The following is a 23,930-nucleotide window of genomic DNA, read 5'->3' as shown; positions in this document are numbered from 1 at the left end:
TAAATATACTGTGCGCAATTGTTAGGCAAGTGAGTATTTTGATCATACCATCATTTTTATGCATATTTTCCACCTGTGAGTTGTATAAACTTGAATGCTTAGTGGATATAAGCAGATCAGGTAGTATGTATTTTTGTAATGAAGGAGGGTGTGGTCTAAGGAGATCAAGGTGTGCATAATTATTCTTTTCCTCAGGCAAAATGTGCAAAAAAGAAATGTAACTGTCAGGTGCCTCTTCATTTAATAATCAAGAAAAAAACCACTCAACTCCATGTTTCAGAATTAAGTGTACTTTTACTGATTACAAACGATGAGAAGCAAAGCAAAGCTGAGTCTGAGTAAAAAGGCGCGAAAGCAATATATATCATGTATGATTCAATCCCCTCCCCTTGGCACCCCAGTTCATAGTCCAATCATAATTCACCCAACGTCAGGTGGGGGATGTCTTCAAAAATCATCATCAGGTTGGAATGCTGGACAGTTGGCCTCAGCGGGAAACTCCCTTCTTCCACATGCGCAGAGAGATGGTCAGAATAACGCCTAATAACAATCCTCCAGTATATAATGATTCCCCTCCCAAACACCATGCCCCCCCTCCCTGTTTCAATGGCAGCCGAAAAGCAGCAGCGAAGCAGAGGCTGACATCTGGCCCTCCTCCAGAAAAGGACGATCACACCTGCAGAAACAAAAGAACACAGACAAACAAACGAACAACATGACATAGAAGAGAAATGGGAAAGGGGGAAATTAGAAATCCACAGAGAGGTCAGGGTTTATCTGGGTAAGTAGAGTAGAATTTGCGGAGCAGACGAGGAGCTCGCACATGGGATTTATCAACCCATTCACTGTGAGAAGGGGGAAAATATTTCCAAGCCACAAGATACTGAATACGGTTTCTCCGTTTACGAGAGTCCAAAATTTCCCGGACTTCAAAATGCTGCACACCCTCAACCAAAAGCGGGGCGGGTGGAGGTGGAAAAGGAGCCCTCAATGGAGAAGTACTTTCCGGTTTCGGGAGATTAACATGAAAAACAGGTTAAACCCGGTTGAGATGCTTAGGTAATTGGAGACGGACGGAGACAGGGTTGATCACTTTGATAATCGGAAACGGGCCAACGTATTTGGGACCCAATTTCTTAGACTTTTGAGTTATCTGAAGAAACTTAGTGGATAAATAGACACGATCACCAACTTTATAGTCATTAGGTTTTGCCCTTTTCCTATCTGCCTGTTTCTTGGGCGCACGGTGTGCAGCATCCAGCGCCCGGTACGTCAAAGGCCACATCTCTCGAAGGTGATCACTCCACTCGGAGAGGGGCAACACCTGTGGTTTCTCACGATGAATCTCGGGAATGGGCACAAAATCATGTCCGTAAACAACCCGGAAAGGGGTAAAGCCCGTGCTACTGTGCACTGAATTGTTGTATGCTACCTCAGCATGAGGCAACAATTCCACCCAATTATCTTGCTAGTAGTTGATGAAACAACGAAGATATTGTTCCAGCACAGAGTTAGTCCTCTCGCAGGCCCCATTAGTCTGAGGATGGTGGGAGGAGCTTAAGCCCTGGGCGGAGCCAATCAGTTTCAGGAATTCTTTCCAAAATAGTGAGGTGAACTGAACCCCCCCTATCAGAAATGATGCGGTCCGGAACCCCATGCAAGCCATAGATATGTGTGATGAACAACTTAGCCAGTGATTTGGCGGATGGGATCCTGGAGCAAGGAATAAAATGAACTTGCTTGGAGAATAAGTCAGTGACAACCCAGATCACTGTATTTCCCTGACTCTCCAGAAGTTCAACAATGAAATCCATAGAGATCTCCTTCCATGGGGCTTCCCGGTGGGCTACCGCCTGGAGCAACCCCTGGGGTTTACCCGGCGGGCGTTTTGCAGCGGCACAAGTGGTGCAACTATCCACATAAGATTCAATGTCTTTTTTCAATGAAGGCCACCAAAATTGCCTCTTAACAAAATGCAGGGTTTTGACGAACCCAAAGTGTCTGGCCATGTGGGAGTCATGAGCATGTTGAAGGACCGTGGATCTAATGGATGTAGGGACGTATAATTTAGCACCAATCCAAGCCAGTCCATCTTTCATGGTGCACTCATTCTTATGTTGCTGTGTTTCCGTGTAAATAAGGATATCATCTAGATAGACCATCACGTCTTTGTAAAGATGGTCATGTAAAACTTCATTAATTAATTGCATGAAAACCACTGGCGCCCCCTGGAGGCCAAACGGCATTAATCAAAATTGGAAGCAACCAAGAGGGCAATTGAATGCAGTTTTCCACTCGTCCCCCTCCTTAATTCTGACCCGATAGGTCCAATTTAGTGAAGATCCTCCCCTTCCCTAGTTGTGCCAGCATGTCCTTCATCAGTGGTAAAGGGTAGAGATTTTGGGCAGAAATGCACTTAAGGTTTTTAAAATTCACACATAAACGAAAGGAGCCATCCTTCTCTCTGAACAACACTGGGGCTGCTACTTTGGGTCTAGCTGGTTCAATGAAGCCCCTTTCCAATTTTTTATCAATGAATTTTCTCATTTCGTCCATCTCCCTAGGGGTCATTGAATAAAGTTGGGGTTTCGGGAGCTTCACTCCAGGTAGAATATCAATGGTGCAATCGGTGGGCCTGTGAGGGGGCAACTTATCAGAAGATTTTTCACTGAAAACATCTTTCAGGTCCCAGTATTCCTTCAGGATTCTTTCCTCCCCCTCAATTCTTTCTTGCCCTTTGGCTGCCAGTTTGGGGCCAGCCATATCTGACTCTGGACCCTCCATCCTCCCCTCAGGGGTGTGGCCGACCAAATTTGTAACCACCCATCTCTCCAGTTTATGCGTGGGTTTTATTTATGGAGCTAGGAGAGTCCTAATGTAAGGGACCGGTCCATTCCTGGGGCTACAATAAAAGTTATCATCTCTTGATGGGTTCCCAACCACATTTCGATGGGTTCAGTAGCAAAATGAGCAGGACTTCCCCCCGCAATAGAGCCATCTAATTGGCAAAATGCAATTGGGATTTTCGAAGTTTTCAACTTCAACCCCATTTTTTCAACTACATCTGGGCTTATAATGCAACGTGAGCAACCAGAGTCTAAAAGAGCCAGTTTCTCTTGCGTGCCAGAAGAGGGCACTCTAAGTTCAACTGGGATAAGCATGGGCCCCGAACGGGAACTTACCCAGCGGTCCCTGTTCTCAGAGTCACTGTCGTCAGACGAACTGGGGCTTCCACTCCCTCCTTCCTCCAGCCCAAAGCGTCAAGAAATCTCCTCCCCCGTCAAAACAGGTTCCCTTTTCTTGCTAGGAGGCTTCTCAGGCTTTTTCTCTCTCCAGGGGAGCAGAGCGATGTGGGTCATCTTGACTTCGCAATTCACAGAACGGTGCCCCTCCTTCCCACAGCGGAAGCAGACGGGAGGCTTGGGTTTGCCTGTGAATCCTCCCCTTCCTCCTTTTTGCACCTTTGGGAGGGGGGATTTGGTGGGAGGCGGGGAATCCTCAACTTCTCCTTCTCCCTTGTAATGAAGCCTGGCTAAATCAATTTCAACATCTGCTGCTGCCTCATATCAAGGTTCTAAACGGCGGAGGAGTCTTCTGTTTACACAGTTCTGGTAAACGTCTTTGTTCAAGCCATCCGCGAAACAATCTAACAAGACCTCTTCAGACCATCCTCTCATATAAGGTGACAATTCCTGGAATTTCTGTACATACTCAGGCACAATCATTTTGCAGTAAGGGTCGTAAATTTAATTCTAGCCCGGCACTCGGTGAGAGGGTCATCAAAGCATCTTCTCAGGGCTGCCATAAAGCTGTTAAAGTTTCTTAGGAGAGGGGAATCACTATTATGTAATCCAACCATCCATTCAGCTGCCGCCTTCTCCAGAGCCATTAATACTATTCTTACTTTAGCTTCATCTGAATTCAGGTCAGGTCCATATATTTGCCTATAATTCCAAACCTGAATTAAAAACAACCCCAGTTCTCTGGGCTCTCCAGCATACTTTACACTTACCTTAGCCATTCGTTGTCGCCTGCCACCCCCCGCTCTCGGAATGTGTCTAGCTGCAGGGAGTGAGGTCGGTGCTGGGTCTTCTTGTGCACATTCCCCTTCAGCCCCCCCCGCCTCTCTTAAACTATGCAACGGGTACCTTTTCTTTAGTTCCTCCTCAGGTCCTCTTTCCACACCACTCTCTCGAGCCCGGCGTTTTTCCCACGCTCCTTCGAGAAGTTTTATGGCTTGGGACATCATGAAGTCTTCCTCTTCAGGTCTATGCCAATCAGCAGCTGGTTTTCTGGGCCTCCTTATTGTGACTCCAGTTACCGGTTCTTCAGGTTCCTCTTTCTGTCCCACTCCCCAAGTCCACTTGGGTCGAACAGTAGGTTCCTCCACTTGCAGGTCAGCCAACATTTCCATTAATGATGGTGCTGCAGCTGCTGCCATATCCTCCTCTTGGTCCCTGCCATGGAAGGACATTTTTTTCCATTGAGTGCACCCCCCTCGGAAGGTATTCGCTCCGGGCTGGGTGCGAGGTGAGACTCAGCTTAATGTCAGATGTCTTCAAAAATCATCATCAGGTTGGAATGCTGGACAGTTGGCCTCAGCGGTAAACTCCTTTCTTCCACACACACAGAGAGATGGTCAGAATAACTCCTAATAACAATCCTCCAGCAGAGGCTGACAGTAACTGACTCTGAAAAGTCAAAAATTGTGAAAAGTCTTTCAGCGGGATTCTGCACTCCTGAAATTGCCAAGATATTGGGGTGTGATCACAGGCCCATCAAACATTTGGTTGCAAATAATCGACAGGGTCGCAAAAGAAACATGTTGAGGAGAAAAGACACACATTAACTGCCAAAGATTTGAGAAGAATCAGACATGAAACTACCAGAAACCCATTATTTTCCAGTAGAGTCAAGGGAGGGGTCACGTGTGGGGTTTAACACAGCTTGATTGGTCCATCAGACTGAGAGAAAACTTCTTAGCCTTCTGCCCTTTCTATTGGCTCCCAGTTTCCTCTCAGACTCTTGGTCCAAGCACTGTGTAATTTGGCTCTCTAGGTAGGAAACTTTCAAAATTATTAGTTAGTTGGATTTTTCTACTTAATTTGATCAATTGGCTTTATTAAATTCTAAATTGGTGGCTGCACCCAGGCGGACAGTCCTCTGTCCTAGGCGGGGGGAAGGCCCCATGAGGCAATCTATCTCATTCCCCCTCCACGGGCCAGGTGCTCTGTACATATTCCCGGGCTTGTGGGGGTGACGGGCATCCACTGCAGCCTCTGAATCCTTGTAGTGCCACCCGCAGTGCTCCTCAGAAGATCGGCCAGCGAGGAGATCAGAGAAACCGGCTCTAGCTGTCTCGTGTGCCAAGGGAGACCTGCCTTAAACAACTCTGGGGCTTACCGGCAGAACTTTTGCAGCTCTTTAGAAGCCTTGGAGGCGTGTGGGTGAGCCACGGCAACCTAAAATCAAGCCGCGACTGCCTGAAGAGGACAGTTGGGCGGACGCAAAGCTCCAGCGGCCATATTGGGAGCCTCCATGTGCGAGAGATCTTAGCGACTGCGTGGTCACTCTCGGACTCAGAGCGGGGGAGAGAGACACTCGGAGCCCCAGGACTCCACTGCTGCCTCAGCCCCACACGTGGAGTGCAGTCAAGCCGCCTGGCACCGTGGCCCGACAAAACCGCGCTCGTCAAAATAGTGGCGACAAAACCACGTCGCTAAAGCCGCGACGTCATCACCACGGCGTCATCACCGCGGCAACAACAGCGCGGCGACAAAAAGCCGATTTAAATTAAGGTAAGGGTTAGGATTAGGTTTAGGGGTTTGGTTTAAGGGCTCTTTAAAACAGCGCGGCGGCAGAAAGCCGATTTAAATTAAGGTAAGGGTTAGGATTAGGTTTAGGGGTTTGGTTTAGGGTTAGGGTTAGGGTGCTGAGTGCTTCGGATTTGCCCTCCGCGATTATGTCGTCGCTCTAGGCTCGCCTTTTTCCTTAGCGCTTCGGACGGCGCGGATTTGCCCTCCGCACTTATGTCAGCGCGGATAAGGGCTTTGCAGTTTTGTCGGTGAAGTGGCTGGCACAGCTTCTCCAGGGCCTCTTCGACCAGTTCCTGAGCTGTTGGGAAGGCCTTACAACTGACGCGTGAGTGACAAAATGGCGGCGCAAGCTGACTCACACCAGGCCGAGGCTATCTTTCCCCCTGAGGGCAGGGAGGGCCACCCTGAACAACCTAAGGCCAGGTCCTCCGATGTTAAGCCCCCAGCTCCCCAGAGACCCTCTAGAGTGGCTGAGAAAGATGAGCTGAGGTGACAAAAGGCCTTAGAAAAGACCATCACCAGGGCAGAGAAGCAGGCCCAATCAGTTAGTCCCAGGTCCAGGTCGCCCATGGAGCCTACCCTGGGTCACTCCCCCTCGCCACGTAGAGGTTTCAGCCTCTCTTCTCCATCTGAGTCCCCTTCCAGATCATATAGGAGCTCCAGGAGGGTGGGGTCCCCTTCCTTTCCAGGATCCCCTGAACCAATGGGGAACGAAGCTGAGGATCCTTTGGGGTGCTCCTCCAGGTCCTTCCATTCCAGGGTCCTGGCCCCTCAAGGCCCAGACCCATATCAGGATGAAATGGAGGACCTTGAGCACCTTCCCGAGAGCATTAAAAGGCTGATCTCGGCTGCCATTTCGCATGGCATTGCCCAAAGGGATAGGGCACCTCACTATAGCAGATCCCATCCCTACCATAGGTCCCGACCTAGGGCTCCTTCTCCCTTCCTAGTCAGCGAGGGGTCTACCCGCGGGGAGGACAACTGCAATTACATTGGATTTTTGGAGGATGAGGACTCCTCTCCTCCAGACTCCCCCACTTCCTCTAGCCTCCTTCCTCCCGCTATTTTTAAGCCCTTGCTGCACAAGGTGCGGAAGACTACAAAGATAGGAGCCGGGGACCCTACAGTTCCACCACCTAGGGACCCTGACATCACCATGTTCTCCAATACTGCCACCACCAAGGAGGAGATCCCTGCTCCCCCTCTGTTCTTAGAGGTAGTTAAAAATCAGTGATCCCGGCCTCCTAACTTTTCCACGCCGGGCAGCAATGATCGTCTTGCCTACAATGTGGAGCAAACATTCTCCCAGGCCCTCCAGCTTCCCGCTATCGATACCCCAATATCAGCTCTTGTCTCCTCCTCCCCTGTTGCGTTGGGGACGCAGCAGACAAGATGAAACTGGAGGATAAACAAGCAGAACTCACTCTCCGTAAAAACTTCAATGCCTCTGCTTGGGCCATCAAGGCAGTAGCCTCAGCATACTATTTTAACCGAACAACGGTGATGTGGCTGCGCCAACTCCAGGATCGTGTCCCAATCCAGGATGAACACCTTCATCAGGACATCACAAAAATTATGGTGGCCTCACAATATTCGGCAGACGCAACCCTAGATGCGGTCAGGTTTGCCTCCAGTGCCCTTGCTACCTCTGTCACTTCCCGCCGTCTCCTGTGGCTATGAAGTTGGCAGATGGATATTAAAGCAAACTGGAACTTGGCCGCAGCCCCCTATACAGGTCCCAACCTTTTTGGGGAAGCTCTGGATCCCATCTTGGTGGAAAAACAAACATAAAAAGAAGGTGTTGCCTTCCACGGCCAAGAAATCAGATTCCTGTTCCCACCCTTACCGTAGGCCCTCATTCAGGGCACCAGACCACGACAATCGTTACCAGTCCTTCAGACAGGATAGGCAATTCCTGTGGTCATCCTACCAGGACCACAGTAGATTCCATCCACAGTCAAAACGGCCCTTTTTTTGGGGGGGGCCTTCCGCAGAGGGAAGTGACTCAAACCCGAGTCCTTCCATTGGCGGCCATCTAGCAATCTATGCGGACCAGTGGGACAGAGTCACCACAGACACTTGGGTCAGGGCCACAGTTCGGCATGGACTGAGGCTGGAGTTCCTCTCCACCCCACCCCCTCCGAGACTCTTCAGAACCTTTCCTCCATCCAGGAACCCAGAATGCCACCACCTGATGGATCTTGCGGTAACTAACCTCCTCGAGATCAGGGCAGTGGAGGAGGTTCTGATCTCGGAACGCGGACAGGGTCACTACTCAAACCTGTTCGTGGTGCCGAAGAGCTCGGGGGGTTGGAGGGCCATTCTGGACCTCAAACATCTGAATCAGTTCCTGGTTTACAGGCGCTTCAGAATGTCGTCCATCCTCCAGGGCATCCGTCGGGGGGATTTCCTGGCCTTGGGGGACCTAGCAGAGGCTTGCCTCCACATTCCAATCGTCCAGTCCCACTGGAAATGCCTGCGGTTCTTCCACTGAGACAGTCATTATCAGTACCGGGCCCTTCCCTTCAGCCTGGCATTGGCCCCCCGCCCCTTCACAAAGGTCCTGGCAGCATTGGCGGCTCACTTGCGCTCATTGCCAGTGAGACTCCAATGCTACCTAGATAACGTGCTAGTTCAGGCAGGTTCCCTCCATCAGGCGAGGTCTAGTCTCCGGGTCATCATCCAATGTCTCCAGTCCCTGGGGTTCTCTGTCAACTTTCCAAAGAGTCACCTGTCCCCATCCACTCAGATCCTTCATCTAGGGACGGTCATAAACTCAGCGATAGGGATAGTACAGCTCTCCCCGGAATGTCTAGCCAGCCTCCGCCAACTAGTAGCCTCGGCCTGCAGAAGACGTTCCGTTTCCATCCTGACCTTGTCTCAGCTACTTCGCAAGATGGTCTTGTGTATAGGGATAGTCCCCTGGTCCCGACTTCATCTACGAACGTTCCAGTGGGCCCTGATTCCCTTCAGAAGAGGAAGCTGAGCAACTCCCTCTGATCGTTCCGGCTCCCGCCAGACATAAGATCGTCCCTCCTGTGGTGGTTGTCCCTGGAAGTACAGCGGGGAGGCTCATTTTGGGAACCGGACAGAGCAACCGTGATGACAGACGCAAGCCTCTTTGGATGGGGAGCAGTGATGGGCTCCAACATGGCCCAGGGCCAATGGACTGCTGCGGACCTCGGCCACAATATAAATTGGCTGGAGCTGAAGGCTGCACGGCTGGCCCTTCGAAATTTCAGACAACATCTACAAGGTCAGCATGTTCTGCTTCTGACGGACAACGTTGCCACAAAGGCCCACGTGAACTGTCAGGAGGGAACCCACTCCCGGGCTCTTTGGCAGCAGACCCTGAAACTGGGCTCGTGGGCGGAGAGACACCTGTCCTTGCTGGTGGTGGAGCGCATCTTGGGGGAGACCAATCATCAGGCAAACTAGCTGAGCCGGGCGACTCTGGACAATGGTGAATAGCAGCTTCTCCCTGTACTGTTCCAGAGGATCTGCCGGATGTTCGGCACTCTGTTGGTGGACTTGTTTGCCATGCCTACAAATACTCAACTGCCACGGTTCTTCTCCTGGTTCCGGTCCCGTGGAGCGGAGGGCACGGATGCCCTCAGAAGCAGATGGCCTTCGGGCCTACTTTATGCCTTCCCTCCCATTCCCCTCATCCCGGGGACCATCAGGAAGATAGTAATAGAGAGGGCTCATGTCATCTTACTCGGCCCATACTGGCCCAGGAGACCGTAGTTCGCGGATCTAGTTCAGCTATCGGTGTCCCCTCCGTGGAGGTTCTGGTACACCCGGAGCCTCAGTGGCTCCACTTGACCGCCTGGCACTTGAGCGGCACCTCCTAAGGGGAGCGAATCTCTCTTCCGGGATCATAGCTACCATTGAGGCTTCTAGGCAGCCTTCCACCACCAGAATTTATAATTCCACCTGGGCAATGTTTGTAAGATGGTGTATGCCTCGTGATCTTAATCCCTCCAGAGCCTCGGTGTCTGATGTGCTGGAGTTCTTGCAGAAGGGCTTGGAGGATGGCCTGTCCCATAATACCCTGCGTAGGCAAGTGGCAGCCTTGGCCACAGTGCTAGGGGGGGAGGGATCTCCCATTTGCCCCTCATAAAGCGCTTTCTCAAAGGGGCAGCTAATCTCCGGCCACCCCTGATCCATAGATTTCCGACCTGGAACCTCCCTCTGGTTCTCAGGGCCTTGACAGGGGAACTGTTGGAGCGTCTCAGGATGGTTCATATGCGTCTGGTCACTCTTAAGGTGGCTTTTCTGGTAGCGGTAACCTCGGCCAGACGTATTTCAGAGCTGGGCGCCCTCTCTTCCCAGGACAACCTCTGTCTGTTTCATCAGGACAGGGTGGTCCTTCGTCTGGACCCCATGTTTCTCCCGAAGGTGAATACACCTTTCCATAGAGCGCAGGAGATTATTTTACCAAATTTTTGCCCGGACCCGTCTCACAAATGGGAGCGGCTCTGGCACAGACTAGATGTCTGCCATGCACTCCGCATTTATCTCAGGCGGACGGCAGGAGTCCGTAAGTCAGAGGCCCTTTTTGTTTCTTTTCAGCCAGGGTCTCTGGGGCTAGGGTGTCCTCTGCCACCATCGGAAGGTGGCTGAGGCAGGCTATTGTGACAGCTTATGAGGCATCTGGTCAAGTTCTCCCTGTGAGTATTACGGCCCATTCCACATGCAGTGCTGCTACTACTGCGGCCTGGGCTACTAGAGCGCCATTTGAGGACTCCCTTCATATGTCACTACTGCCTAGATGTCTACGTTTCAGCTGAGGCGTTGTTTGGTAGGAGGGTCCTACAGCAGGTGGCAGCTGTTCCTCCCCCGGGGCCCCAGTCTTCCCTCCCTGGGACGTAGCTTAGGTATGTCCCTTGCGTGACCCCTCCCTCGACTCCACTGGAAAAAGAACGTTGGTCTTATCTGAATGTGTCTTTTCAGTGGAGTAGAGAGGGGGGTCACATCCCGCCCTAGTTAGTTAGACAGGGCCCGTGGAAGAGCTGGAAGGTTTTTCCTGGGGATTTCTTGTGTGTTTGCAGATGCGGACGTTTTCGCCATAGAGGAAACTAGGAGCCAATAGGAAGGGCAGATGGCTAAGAAGTTTTCTCTCAGTCTAATGGACTAATCAAGCTCCTCACATGACCCCTCCCTCTACTCCACTGAAAAGACACGTTCAGGTAAGACCAGTGTTCTTTATCCAGTGCTGTCATTCCAGAATTGCAACCTATCTGTAGTGCCGTGAAGTACAAGGTGTGTTCAATGCTCAGAGACATGACCAAAGTAAGGAAGGCTGAAACCCAACCACCACTAAACAGGACACATAAGTTGAAATGGCAAGACTGGGCCAAGAAATATCTGAAGACAGATTTTTCAAAAGTTTTATGGAATGATGAGATGAGAATGACTCTTGACGGACCAGATGGATGGGCCCGTGTAATGGGATTAGCGCTCCACTCTGACTCAAGACGCCAGCAAGGTGGAGATAGGGTACTGGTAAGGGCTGGTATTATGAAATATGAGTTAATTGGACCTTTTTAGGTTGAAGATGGACTCAAATCAACTCCCAAACCTACTGTCATTTTTTAGAAGACACTTTCTTCAAGCAGTGGTACAGGAAAATGTCCATGATTTTTATGCAGAACATTGCTCAGTCGCTCATATGCATTGAAGTACTCCACTGCGTGACTAACCACTAAAGGCCTTAAAGATGAAAGAATAATGATATGCCCTTCCTCACCTGACCTAAACCCTATTGAGAACATGTGGGTCCTTCTTTAACAGGAGATTTATGGTGAAGGAAAACAGTATACCTCTTTAAACAGTGTCTGGGAGACTGGTTGCTGCTGCACAAAAAGTTGATTGTCAACAGATCAAGAAACTGACAGACTCCATGAATGGAAGGCTCATGCCTGTTATTGAAAAGAAGGGTAGCTGTATCGGTCACTGATTTATTTTTTTGAAATGTCATAAATGTTTATTTGCAAATTTTGAGTTATTTGTTTATTTTTACTTTAACAGATGCAAATAAATGAGTGGAATGGGCATTTTTTTGTTTTTCATTTAGTTGAATAATAATTCTGCATACTAATGAGTTGCCCAATAATTGTGCACACGTAGATATTCTCCCAAGAAAACCTCACTTTTCTTCTTTAAATATTCAGGTTTGAGATTTATTAACATTTTGGATTGACCGAGAGCACTGTAGTAGTTCAATAATAAAACTAATCCTCCAAAATAAAACTTGTATTGTTCACACAGTGTAATATATTCAGGTCATAAAATCATCTCAGCAATAGCAAAGAATAAAATATGAATCATGAGTGTTGTTGGAATGCTTTCTGAAATAGCTCAGTTTTTAATATCATCCTGAAAGCTATATTTCAGTCCTTGGCAAGAGTTGGCTTGTCTCAGTTCTTTTACATTTTTCTTAAGTTAGGTTTTATCTGTCAGTTTACTATCTTTATTTTTTATTTCTTCAACTGAGATTTAATACATTCTTGACCATAATAAAGTATATTCTATTCTAAATCCAGTATTATGTGACTTGCACCCTGAAGTGATAAAACTATCTTTCCTTTCTGCATGACATTCTTTTGAATATTTGGAGAGTACTATCTTATTCTCTTTCAGCCTGCTTGTATTAAACATGGTTGTTTCATGGTTCTCTTCATGGGTTTAATTTCTATTTCTCTGATCATCTGTCATTTCTGAATCTGTCTGAATCTTTCTTAAATTGTGATATTCACTATTGGACACAGTACGGGATGGGGGGGGACCGGGGGTATATCCAAAGCAGAACAAGGTGAAATGATTTCATTTTATTATACCGATTATTTTTCTTTTACTTTGAACATAATGAAATGTGTTCCTCCCCCTTTTTTTGTTCTTAGTCTTATTCTTTTGTTGTCTGACCTTTAACTTTCCTGTTCATCCTTACTGTTATGGGTTAACAATTTATAGTCTACTTAGTAATGTGGTCCTTTTTTCATCTCTGACATATATCCCTTTTTATTTTCAAGCTTTCTCGGTACCTGCAGTAGATATTTTTCTTCGCTAGCTTTCTTTTTTCTTCTTCTTCATTTGAATGGTATTTTATCTTTCTTTCTCTGTCCCTTCTCTTATACCCCCCCCCAACTTCTCCTCACATGGAATGATGTTTAACATTGTTCTGAATTTTTAAAAATTGTATTTTTGAAGTTCAAAGTATGGTGTTTAACCTCACTCTGATTTAAGATCTCAGTTGAATAATATTACATGGAGATTAACAGATTTTCTTTCATTTATACTTCTTTTACTAAATCTTCCTTATTGGTAACACCAATTGGTAAAAACAAAAGTAGTTGATCTTCTTTTGCCTTTCTCCACAATCTAGAAGAGAAAATCATCAACCAGACTAATCAGGCATTTCTTCAAAGAATTATGCTTGGCAGAGTTTGTCTTCCATAATTAAAGCTTTTTATCATTGCTGTAACAAACGCTTCAAAAGAGTTGCAATTTCTTTTTAGAACATTCTTTCTGTATATTTTCCTTGGTTGGGTGAGTTGCAATAAACACTGACAATAAATACATCAATATTTGAACTGTTAATCTAGATATCCTGTAAGATTTTCCTTGGATTCCTAAGCAGGGTGGTTACTTTATAGTGCAACCCGTTCCTCCTTTTTGTTGTTGTTTTTTTCTTTTTGAACTGTGTCCTACTGTATTCCACTAATGGAACTTACTCCATCAGAAACAATGTGGTTTTTTTTATTTATTCCTGCCACCACATAGTTTGACAACTGCAATTCACTCTGCTTGGGACTATTCTTGAAAACCACCCTGAGGTTTCAACTGGGCCAGTATACAGCCGTGCATGCAGTTATGAGCATGCCTCAATATGCTCATGTAACACCTATGTTGTATGAGCTACACTGGTTGCCAATTGGCTTCTGGATGTGATCTAGGGTGCTGATTGTCACCTATAAGCAGAAGTGGTATTCAGCAGGTTCTGACCAATTCTGGAGAACTGGTAATGGAAATTTTAAGTAGTTCTGAGAACCGGTAAATGCCACCTCTGACTGGCACCCCCATCTATTCTCTGCCTCCTGAGTCCCAGCTGATCGAGAGGAAATGGGGATTTTGCAGTAACCTTTCTCTGGAGTGGGGAGAGAATGGAGATTTTACAGTATCTTTCCCCTGCCACTCCCACCGAGCTATGCCATGCCATGCCCACCAAGCCACGCCCACAGTACTGGTAGTAACATTTTTTGAATCCCACCACTGCCTATAAGGCCTTACATGTGTTGGAAGAAATATCCACCTTGTTCAGTTCCAAGCCAGGAGAAAGACACTGGAAACACGGAGAAAGATGATTTGGAAAGATGATTTAATGATGAAGCAGAACCACATGGAGTTGAGATTGAGGGGGGTTTATACCTTCTCTTGGGCTTAGAGTTTCCTGTTTCTGTGCAAGAACATGTACTATATTGGTTGTTCTCAGACTCCCACAGGGCCATGTAGGGGTCATAGCTGGCTCTATAGGCAGAGTATAAATCCTAGGTATTTGAGCTAAGTTTGGTTGAGGTTTGGAGGGTGATTCAATGTCCTGAGGAGATTGTGCAATGTAGTGAGCTTTGCTGCTAAATAGTAGTGGGTTAATCCTATTGTGTCCTGAAGGATCATGTTTTAATCCCATCCTACCAAATATCTGTTGGGAGGAGAGAGAGCTGGAGCTCTGAGTTTCTATCTCCCTTAAGATTTTTTATTTCTCTTTTAGGGGGAATATTTTATCCTGCCTTTTTAAATGTTCCTCAAAATATTTCATTCTTCTGGGAGGGGGTGGATTCCCACACACGGCACAGGGTCTGGTTACTTGAAGGACCACCTATTGCAGATAATATCTTTTCAGCAGATTGACAGCATTGGTGCACTTGGGATTCTTTCAGCTAAGGAACACCAACTATTGGGACAGAAAACATGCTTACAGTATCGTAGCAACTGCTCTATGAAATGAAGAGCCAAAGAGCCCTCATACTGCTGATTTTTCAAAGGGACTTGAAGAACAGTTGTTTACCCAGGTCTTCGGTGGGGATGTCTTCTTTTAATTTAGGTTGTTTTTTGTTTTTTTTTTTAAATTTTTTTACCAAGTTTGTCAGTCTGCCATCTATCTATCTTTTTTATTCTTTTTCTTTTGATTGTCATGTTTTCATGCTTCAGTTACTTTGTAAACTGCCCAAAGATCACTGGGATCTGAACAGCATATACACTTAATTGACAATAGTGATGGTACTGTTTTTTCTCTACTAAAAATTCAAGCTCATTTTTATTTCCCATACTGTGAATATTAATATAAAGACAACAAAATTCATGAACTTTACGATCCAATCATCTAATTCCTATTATAGTTACAGCTTATCTGTAGTTTTATTTTAGAGCTTAAAAGCCATCCCAATTATACTCATGTTTGTTTTAATTTAAAGGATTAGGGCTAGGTTGTTGATAGATGGGAATTAAAGTCTGGGTGTAATTTCAAGGGCTCTAACTCCTTCTGGCAATGTATTTTGAAGTAAGGTTTTTTTCATAGTAGCTTCTGATTTTTCATTGATTACTGAAATCATCACCTTTGCACTTATAAGTGACCATGCTTTTAGACATTTGTTTGAAACTTCACTCACCAATAAATTGATTCATGATTCTTGGCTTATTTTGAATCCTAGAAAATGGGAGGAAGTGAATTTAGAGACATTATTTGCAGGCTCAAATAAACTTTCACTCTTAAAATGGGCAAATTTCAGAGTGTTATTGCTTTCTTGACTTATTGTATTCTATTCTAGGAATAACAGATCTATTTTAATGTAGTCGATTCAAGATTTGAAGGATGAAGTATACAATGTGAATAGTTGTTGATATTCAGATGCAAACAAATTTGGTTCAGTGAAAGATCAATCATTCAATATACTATACAGGCAATCCTTGACTTATGGCTTAATGGAGCCTGCCCATTACAGTTGCAAGTCATGATGGTCATAAAGTGAGTCACCACGTGACCAATCTGATTTTGCAACAATTTTTGCTGCTGTCATTAAGTGACCGCCATGGTCATTAAGCAAACCCATTGTTCACTATGGGGTATTTTTGCCAAAAACAAGAAATAAACGCCAGGTTTTGGAAACAATCTAAATCATGATCACATGACTGTGGGATGCTGCAATTGACTGAAAATGCAGTTGTCAATCATCTGAAATGCAGTCATGTGAGCCCAGTCATCGGAACTTCAGAACTGGGACCTTTTCTGAAGTATCTTTTGGGGGATCCATCATAACTGATTGGTTGCTAAGTGATTTGTTGAGGATTACTTGTAGTCAGGACTGATTTTTTTAAAAAATAATTTATTTGTTTTAACAAAATGGGATGAAAATATAGATTTGGAACAGTTTGTTACCCACTCTGGGTACTATCCAGAACATAGCTGTCTGAAATAAACTGCCCAAAGAATCTGGCAGTTCAGTATGGAAGAATGAAACATGCATAAAGACCCAAATTTGGAGAAGTTGAATATTAAAATAATAATCATAATTAGCCAGAGATCTTAAGTAGTAATATTTCACAGTGGTAAAATCTTTATTGATTATGAAAAGAGTTGGATTTGGAATCAGAAAACATGGAATATGTGACTATTGCTCAGCAACGAAGAAATGTACAGAGATCATGTCTGCCCTTATACATATACATATGGAGTACCTACAGAGCGGGATTATATTATTTTCTGTAATAAAGTAATAGTTAGCACTTGGTTAGAGTTGATTAAGAGTTAATGCAATTTAAGGGGCATTGGACGTAGTTTACTTGTGGCTATTTAGAAATTCTAGGGTGATTCCTCCTTTCACTGTACCCCCAGATTTTTGCCATTCCTTCTCCTACATTTTCATGCCTTTTCTGAAGAGAGAAGTTCTACAGTAGTCAAAAGCAAAGCAACCTGAAAGGCGTTTCCACTGACTTCAGCTTTCCCACAATTTGCTCAAGTGGATGATATGAGGTAGCTAAAGCAGCTGTTTTGCAGACCATCAAGGGTAGCTCTTAATACCAGTAACTGCAGGGAACATAGCTTTGGAGCAGTGGTGGGTTCCGGATTCTGTTCCAACCGGTATGGTTGGAACTGGCCAGGCGATGTCCACATGGACATGTGCAGCACACGCATGTGTCTTACCGCCTCCGTGATGCTCCAGCTGCTCAGGGGAGCGTCGCACAGGCACTGTACGCGCCTTGAGCATGCGCGGAAGCACCGAAGACTTAAAAGAGCGGTAAAGAGGGTGGGCAGGTGGGCTCTCCGTAGTACCAGACGGTATCCCGTGCTCCGGGCAGACTCCAGTACGCCTGTACCAGGGCGTACTGCCTGCAACCCACCACTACTTTGGAGAGAGGCTTTTCTGGAAGTTTCATGCATGTATTACAAATGATTTTGTCATTATTTTTTTCTTTGTAAGCTAGTCTCTGTTAGATTTTATTGAACTCTTCTTGCATTATCCATTGATACTTTCTCTGTTATTATTCTATACAAAAATGGCACATTGGACATTATCACTTATTTTTTCCAGTAATATTAAAGTGGTGTGAACATAGAGAAAGAGAGGTAATTTTTCTTAGTCCTAGTGTAGAATTCTTGCCAATGCCTAATAGTGAGAGAATTCACACACCCTGCTATAACATAATATATAAATTCAACCATCTATTGCGATTCTCAGTTATCCAGATCATGGTTGTCCCAAACATGCTTTTTTCAAGAGGCAACCGGACTTCTGGTTTTTCTTTGAAGACATTTCATTTCTCATCCAACAAGTTTCTTCAGCTCTGACTGGATGGTGGGAAGTAATCCTTGCAGATAGCTGGTCATTTGCATTCTTTTAGAGAGTCGTTGAGGCCACCTAGACGTTTATCTGTGTTGTCAGGGGCACCTGAATAGTGCAAATGGGTGTGTAGGTTTCTTGGAACTGTAAATCCAACCATTGTGATTAATAAATTATGGCTTATACTATATTGAAGCTAATAGGTTATTCAGTAAATACAACATAATGTATGGCACAGTGTATTTCTGTTTTTTGGTAGCAGATTCAAATATTGATCCTTTACATTTAGAGTCGGCTATTGCAACATCATTTACAGTGCATTCAGAAACTATTCAGACTCCCTTCGTTTTTGTCAATTTGCTGCAACCTGATTCTACAATTGTTGAAAAATTCATTTTTTCGTCAATCTACACTCAGTACCCCATAATAACAAAGTGAAAACAGAATTTTAGAAATATCTGTAAATTGATTAAATAGAAAGAACTGAAATATCACATTGTATAAGTTCATGATGGCCGCAGGTTGCATGCAGAGCCATTTGTTAGGGCACCTGAGGCATTGCCCTGTCAGCTCCAGCGCATATGCACGTGCTGACCAGCTGACTTCGGCCTTCATTTTCAGCCATTTTTCGCCCTACGGAGGCTTCCCTGAAGCCTATGGAGGGCAAAAAACAACCCAATACACAAACTGGAAATTTGGGAACGGACTTCCAGTTTGAGCATTGGGTTGTGCTTTGCAACAAACAAGGATGGAAGATTTCACTCGGGAGCAATGCTGGTGAGGAAGGCGGCCGAGTCGGAGGGAGGCATAGCCAGAGCTCTCTGGGACTGGTAAACAAGTGTGGGGAGGTGAAGGGGAGAGAGAAGACAGAGTGCTGGCAGGAGCCACAGGAAGAGTAGGGCAGCGACTTTTTTTCTCCCCTTCCCGGAGAAGGATTCTCCCTGTGCAAGGACAATGAGAGAGGGAGACTCAAGGCGGCTCCATCCTAACCCAGAGGCGGCCAGGGTTGCTCTCGCCCTTGGGCAACAGCTCCGTCTCCTCTCCTCCTCAAGTCCGGCAAGGAAGCCCGGTCCCCCCATCAGATCCACCCAAGGAAGGAGAGAGAGCCTGATTTGGCTAAGGTGCCTCTCACCGATCCAGAAGAAGCAGCAAGCACCAGGCTACCACCCGTTCTGGGTTAGCCTTAAATTCCACCCCACAACTCCTGAGAAAAGGAGCTTTATTTTCTTGCTCCCGCTGGGGAGTGTTGTAGTCCCTGGCCCTTAACTGCTTCTTCTAGCTTGGGGAGAGGCAGCTCACCTGAGCTCGGCTCTCTCTCTCCTTCCATGGGTGGATCTGGTGGGAGGAGTGGGCTTACTTGCTGAACCTGAATGCGGGGAAGGCGGAACTGTTGCCCGAGGGCGAGAGCAACCCCCAACCATCTTTGGATGTGGACAGATGCTTCAGGAGGGCAGGAAATAAGCCAATCTTGGCAGAGACCAGAGAACCTGTGTGGGGAGAGAGGAGGCGGGCTGGCTTGAAAATGATAGGTTGGTTTGTGGCCAACGTGTCCTTTGCTTGTTGGGGTGCTCCCCTTTTTCCTTAGTGGCGGGAGGCACGTTTTCCCATTGTGGCACAGTGGAGGGCCGCAAGTTCCTTCATGCCCTGCCTGGCTTTCGGAAGAGCAGGCCGAGGGGCTCTGTTGGGCCGGTCACTGCCCAATGGGTCCCAGCCAAGGGGGCGAAGAGATCCTGGCTTGCACTCAGGAGCAAGGGTGCATTTAGGCATGCAGCTTTCTCAGTGCCACTGCAAACTGGGCAAGGACGATGCTCCCGATGCCCAGCTCCTTCCACCCACAGAAGCAGTGCCCGCTGCTCCCTGCCGCCTTCGGAGGCATGTACTTTTCTCGGTGGGTTTGCTGTGCTGGGCTGCTCCGGGCCCCAAGCCTCGCAACCACTCTGCCCAACCAAGCATGGCTGACCTGCACCAGGAGGCCCCTGGCAGCGCCTGGTCTCCTTGGTGATGAGCATTCAGTTGTGGGTGCTCCACCAGCTTGGGTGCAGCCAGAGCCCCACAGGCTGCTCCAGGAGCCCCGAAGCCTTGGCTTGAAGAAACGTGCCCAGGCTGGAGGAGTGCCTGCAACCAACCAGCCATCGCCAGGGAGACTGCTGTCACTGCCAGGTGCCTCCCGGTGCAGGTCAGCCACACTTGGCTGGTCGGGCTGGCCGCGAGGTTTGGGGCCCAGAGCAAGCAAGCATGGCCACCTAACCGAGAGGAGTGCTTGCCTCCAAAGGAGGTGGGGAGCAACGGGCACTGCTGCTGCAGGTGGAAGGCGCTGGGCATCTGGGGGCCCCGTAATTGTAATAGGCACTGCCATTGTAAAAGGTGCCATCCTTGCCCGGTTTACAGCGGCACTGAGAAAGCCGCAAGCCTAAAGACGCCCTCACTCCTGCGTGCAAACCGGGATCTCCTCGCCCCCTCGACTGGGATCCGCTGGGCGACGACCACCAAAAGCCAGGCGGGGATGAAGGCGCTGCGCTTGCCTCCGAAGGTGGCGGGGAGCAGCGGTGCTGCTGAAGCAAGCCTAAAGGTGCCTCGCAGGTGAGCCGCGCTTGGCCTGGTGGGGGGAGTGTCATAACGCTTCAGGCCAGGACCACACGAACCCGGCCGCCCCACCAAGAGGAATGGTTGCCTCTGTTGCCTTCGAAGGTGGTGGGGAGTGGCAGACACTGCTGCTGCAGGTGCAAGTGGAAGGCGCTTGGTCCATTGCCTCTTCCTTCCTGTGCTCCGCACCTGGGCAGATGGAGCGAGAGCCCAGGGCCAAGCCCATCGGGCACAGCTGCCATTTCCAAGAGCAGGCTGATCAGCTCGCCCCCAGCACAGTCCGGGAGACAGCAAAGAGCCTCGGGAGGTTCTCCAGGGGGGTGGGGGAGGCCATTTTCACCCTCCCCAAGCTCCTAGAAAGCCCCTGGAACCTGGGGAGGGCGAAAAGCGGGTCCATCGTGAGCCAAAACCAGGGGGGAGGGTGAGGGTCGTGCGCGACCCCCCTTGTGCTCCCCCCCACTTTTGGTACACGATGGCAAAAAGGTTATCCATCACTGATATAAGTATTCAGATCCTTCACTCAGTACTTTGTTGAAGCATCTTTGACAGCAATTACAGCTTCAAGTCTTTTGGGGTAAGATGCAACAAGCTTTGCACACCTGGATTGGGGAATCAAGCTTAGTCAGGTTGGATGGCAACCTTTGGTGGGTAGCCATTTTCAGGACCCTCCAGAGATGTTCAGTAGGGTTCTAGTCGGGGCTTTGGCTGAGCCCCTCTAGGACATTCACACAGTTGTCCCTAAGCAACTCCAGTATTGTCTTGGCTGTGTGCTTAGGATCATTATCATGTTGGAAAATGCAGCTTGGACCCAGTTTATGATCCTGAGCACTGTGGAACAGGTTTTCATTCAGGATATCCATTCAGCTTTCCCTTACACCTGACCAGTCTCCCAGTCCCTGCTGCTGAAAAACACGCCCACATCATGATGCTGCCACCGCCATGCTTCATTGTTGAGATGATATTGGCAGTCCAAACAATTCAATCTTGGTTTCATCAGAGCAGAGAATCTTGTTCCTCATAGTCTGAGTCCTTCAAGTAATTTTTTGCAAACTCCAAGTAGGCTTTCATGTGTTTGCATTGAGGAGAGGCTTCCCTCTAGCCAGTCTGCCATAAAGCTCAGATTGATGGAGGGCTGCAATGATGGTTGTCCTTCTGGAACTCTGTCCCATCTCCACACAGGATCTCTGAATCTCAGTCAAAGTGACCATTGGGTTCTTGGTCACCTCTCTTATTTAAATCCCTTCTCTTCTGATTGCTCAGTTTGACTGGGTGACCAGCTCTTGGAAGAGTCCTGGTTGTGTCAGACTTCTTCCATTTGATAATTATGGAGACCACTGTACTCTTAGGAAATTTCACTACAGCAGAAATTTTATTATAGCCTTCACCAGATTTGTGCCTTGCAATAATCCTGTCTCTGAGTCTGCAGGCAGTTCCTTTGACGTCATGGCTTTTGCTCTGCTACACTATGCATTGTCAGCTATGAGGCCTTCTATAGAGATGTGAGTGTTTTTCCAAATCATGTCCAATCAATTTAATTTGTGTCAGGTGGACTCCAATCAAGGTGTAGAAACATGCCAGCAAAAATAAAGAGAAATGAGAGGCACCAGAGCTAAATTTCACCTATTGTTGCAAAGCATCTGAATGTGATATTTCAGTTTTTTTCTTTTTAATAAATTTACAGACATTTCTAAACTTCTGTTTTCATTCTGTCATTATGGGGTACTGAGTGTAGCTCAATGAGAAAAAAAATTCAGCAACTGTAGAATCAGGTTAATTGACAAAATTGAAGGGTGTTTGAATACTTTCTGAATGTACCGTATATTAAAGTTGTGTGATTTTCCAACTTGTTATTCATCATTCCTAAAAGCAAGCCCATGTACTGAATGCACACCAAAAGAGGATGGGAGGGGAAAATGTAGTAAACACAGAAAGCACAGAAAACATTTAGCATGGTTGAGCAAGTAAGAAAACACAGTGTAACAAACCCCTGAACTCAAGAGTGTTAAATATATTTTTTCCTGGATTGCTTTATTTGTGATGCCACAAATAATGTTCTTTAACTCAGTCGCAGGCCAACAGCTGGATAATTATTTGATTTTTTTAATGTAATAAACATTTTTATGCAATATGTTAGCCATGTTCAATAAATTGCTGGCATAGTATTATTTGTTAGAATGCTATTGCTATTTATAATATGGAAAATATAATACTAATATGTTTAAAACTTTCTGAAATTTGTAAACCAGTTTGATTTACATTTGTAGTCTAAATTTCAGTAAATATGCTTGTTCCCTACTGTCATGTCTGAAATTGCATTTATTTTAGTTTTTTCATAAATTCATGTCCCTCCTATCTTTTTTCTGACCTCATGTCATAATTGCCTGAGTCTAAGAATAGAAGACACAGAATCAGAGCCTTTGAAGAATTTATATCCTAAATATATTCCCTAAATTAATTCCATTCTATTTTGTTTTTCTTGGCTTGTCTAATTGGCTCTTTCATTGTGTCATTAGGGTCCCAAGCCAATGATTGACAAAATAACATTGGTAAGCTTGAAGGCTTTTGTTACTGAGTGGTTTCTGAGTTCTTTATGAAGCTTTCTTATCCAATAGGAAAGGACAAAAAACAACACACCTTGTTGCAGCTCGTTGGTGCTAAATTTCTAAGTTTGAGGTATGGCTTTGTTAGAGTTCTTGGGTGTTTTCTCTTGAGAATATTGAGACTAGGATTTGTTTGGAACTAAGTGTATAGTCTGAAATATAAAGCTTTTCTACCCCTACTGATTATATTCTAACATAACTAGTCCTCCTTTTCCCTCCCACTTTTCACTTTGGTCTGATTTTTTTTAACGTTTTGCTGATTTGGATGGAGATTACTTGGAAACTGAAAAAAAGAAAAAGCTGATCTGGGGAATAGTTTTCTCCTACTTCCCAAAATTTTAAACCTGCATCATTGAACTATTCTCTTACATGCCTTTTTATTATAATTAATAGCAATATTAAATTATTAATATTTTAGTTGTATTATTTTTATGGTATTAAATTCCAGAATTGTTTGGAATTTAATGGAAAACTTGAAACATTTAATCAATTCTTAAGAAGTGTTTCTTTTCTTTTTTACAGAATGCTGCCTTTTTGTATGGCCTTGGCTTGGTCTACTTCCATTACAACGCATTTCAGTGGTATGTGCAAAAACAACAAAAATATGGGAATGTTTTTATTTTGCTAACTGTCTACAATCTAGTGGGCCTTGAAAGAATAAGTAGTATAGTTTTTAAAGAATTTTAACAACTTTTTAAAACTACAGTGTAGATTGCTTAACAGTAAGAATTAGGTTGGCATCTCTATATATCTTGTCCTCTGTAATACTGGTTCCATCATCCTTAGTTGGTGTGTCCACTGATTTGTTCAGCACAAAAGTATGGAATGTTAGTATTCTCAGCCTTGGCCAAAACAAAATATGAAGGAATATGAAATATTCAATGTTCCCTTTCTTCTTATCTGTCCTCATTTTCTCAAGTACCTTCATTATGATTCTTAGATGCTCTGACATCCTAGTCTGGCATATTTCCCCTCCCATCTGTTTTAAGTTCAGCAAGAAAGATATGTCACATTCTTAATGTTTTGGTCCATATTCAGAACAATGTGTCCTTATTTCATTCTATGTGTAGACCTAAACATTCCTTTCATAAGAA

General features: G+C 46.0%; 1 protein-coding gene across 5 annotated transcripts in view; it reads left to right on the top strand.

Annotated features, from left to right (window-relative positions):
* The window catches only part of KDM6A (lysine demethylase 6A), a 266,555-nt gene that overhangs the window by 94,038 nt on the left and 148,587 nt on the right, over positions 1 to 23,930 (top strand). For all 5 annotated transcript variants that reach the window (XM_032219796.1, XM_032219794.1, XM_032219797.1 and 2 more), the window contains one exon: positions 23,359 to 23,417. In XM_032219796.1, the coding sequence (XP_032075687.1) occupies positions 23,359 to 23,417 (59 nt within the window). The remainder of the gene's footprint in view (positions 1 to 23,358; positions 23,418 to 23,930) is intronic.

This window comes from Thamnophis elegans, chromosome 6 (genome assembly GCF_009769535.1).
Source record: "Thamnophis elegans isolate rThaEle1 chromosome 6, rThaEle1.pri, whole genome shotgun sequence".
NCBI lineage: Eukaryota > Metazoa > Chordata > Lepidosauria > Squamata > Colubridae > Thamnophis > Thamnophis elegans.
Note: the sequence above shows the minus strand (reverse complement) of the source record. Positions and strands in the feature narration are given on the sequence as shown.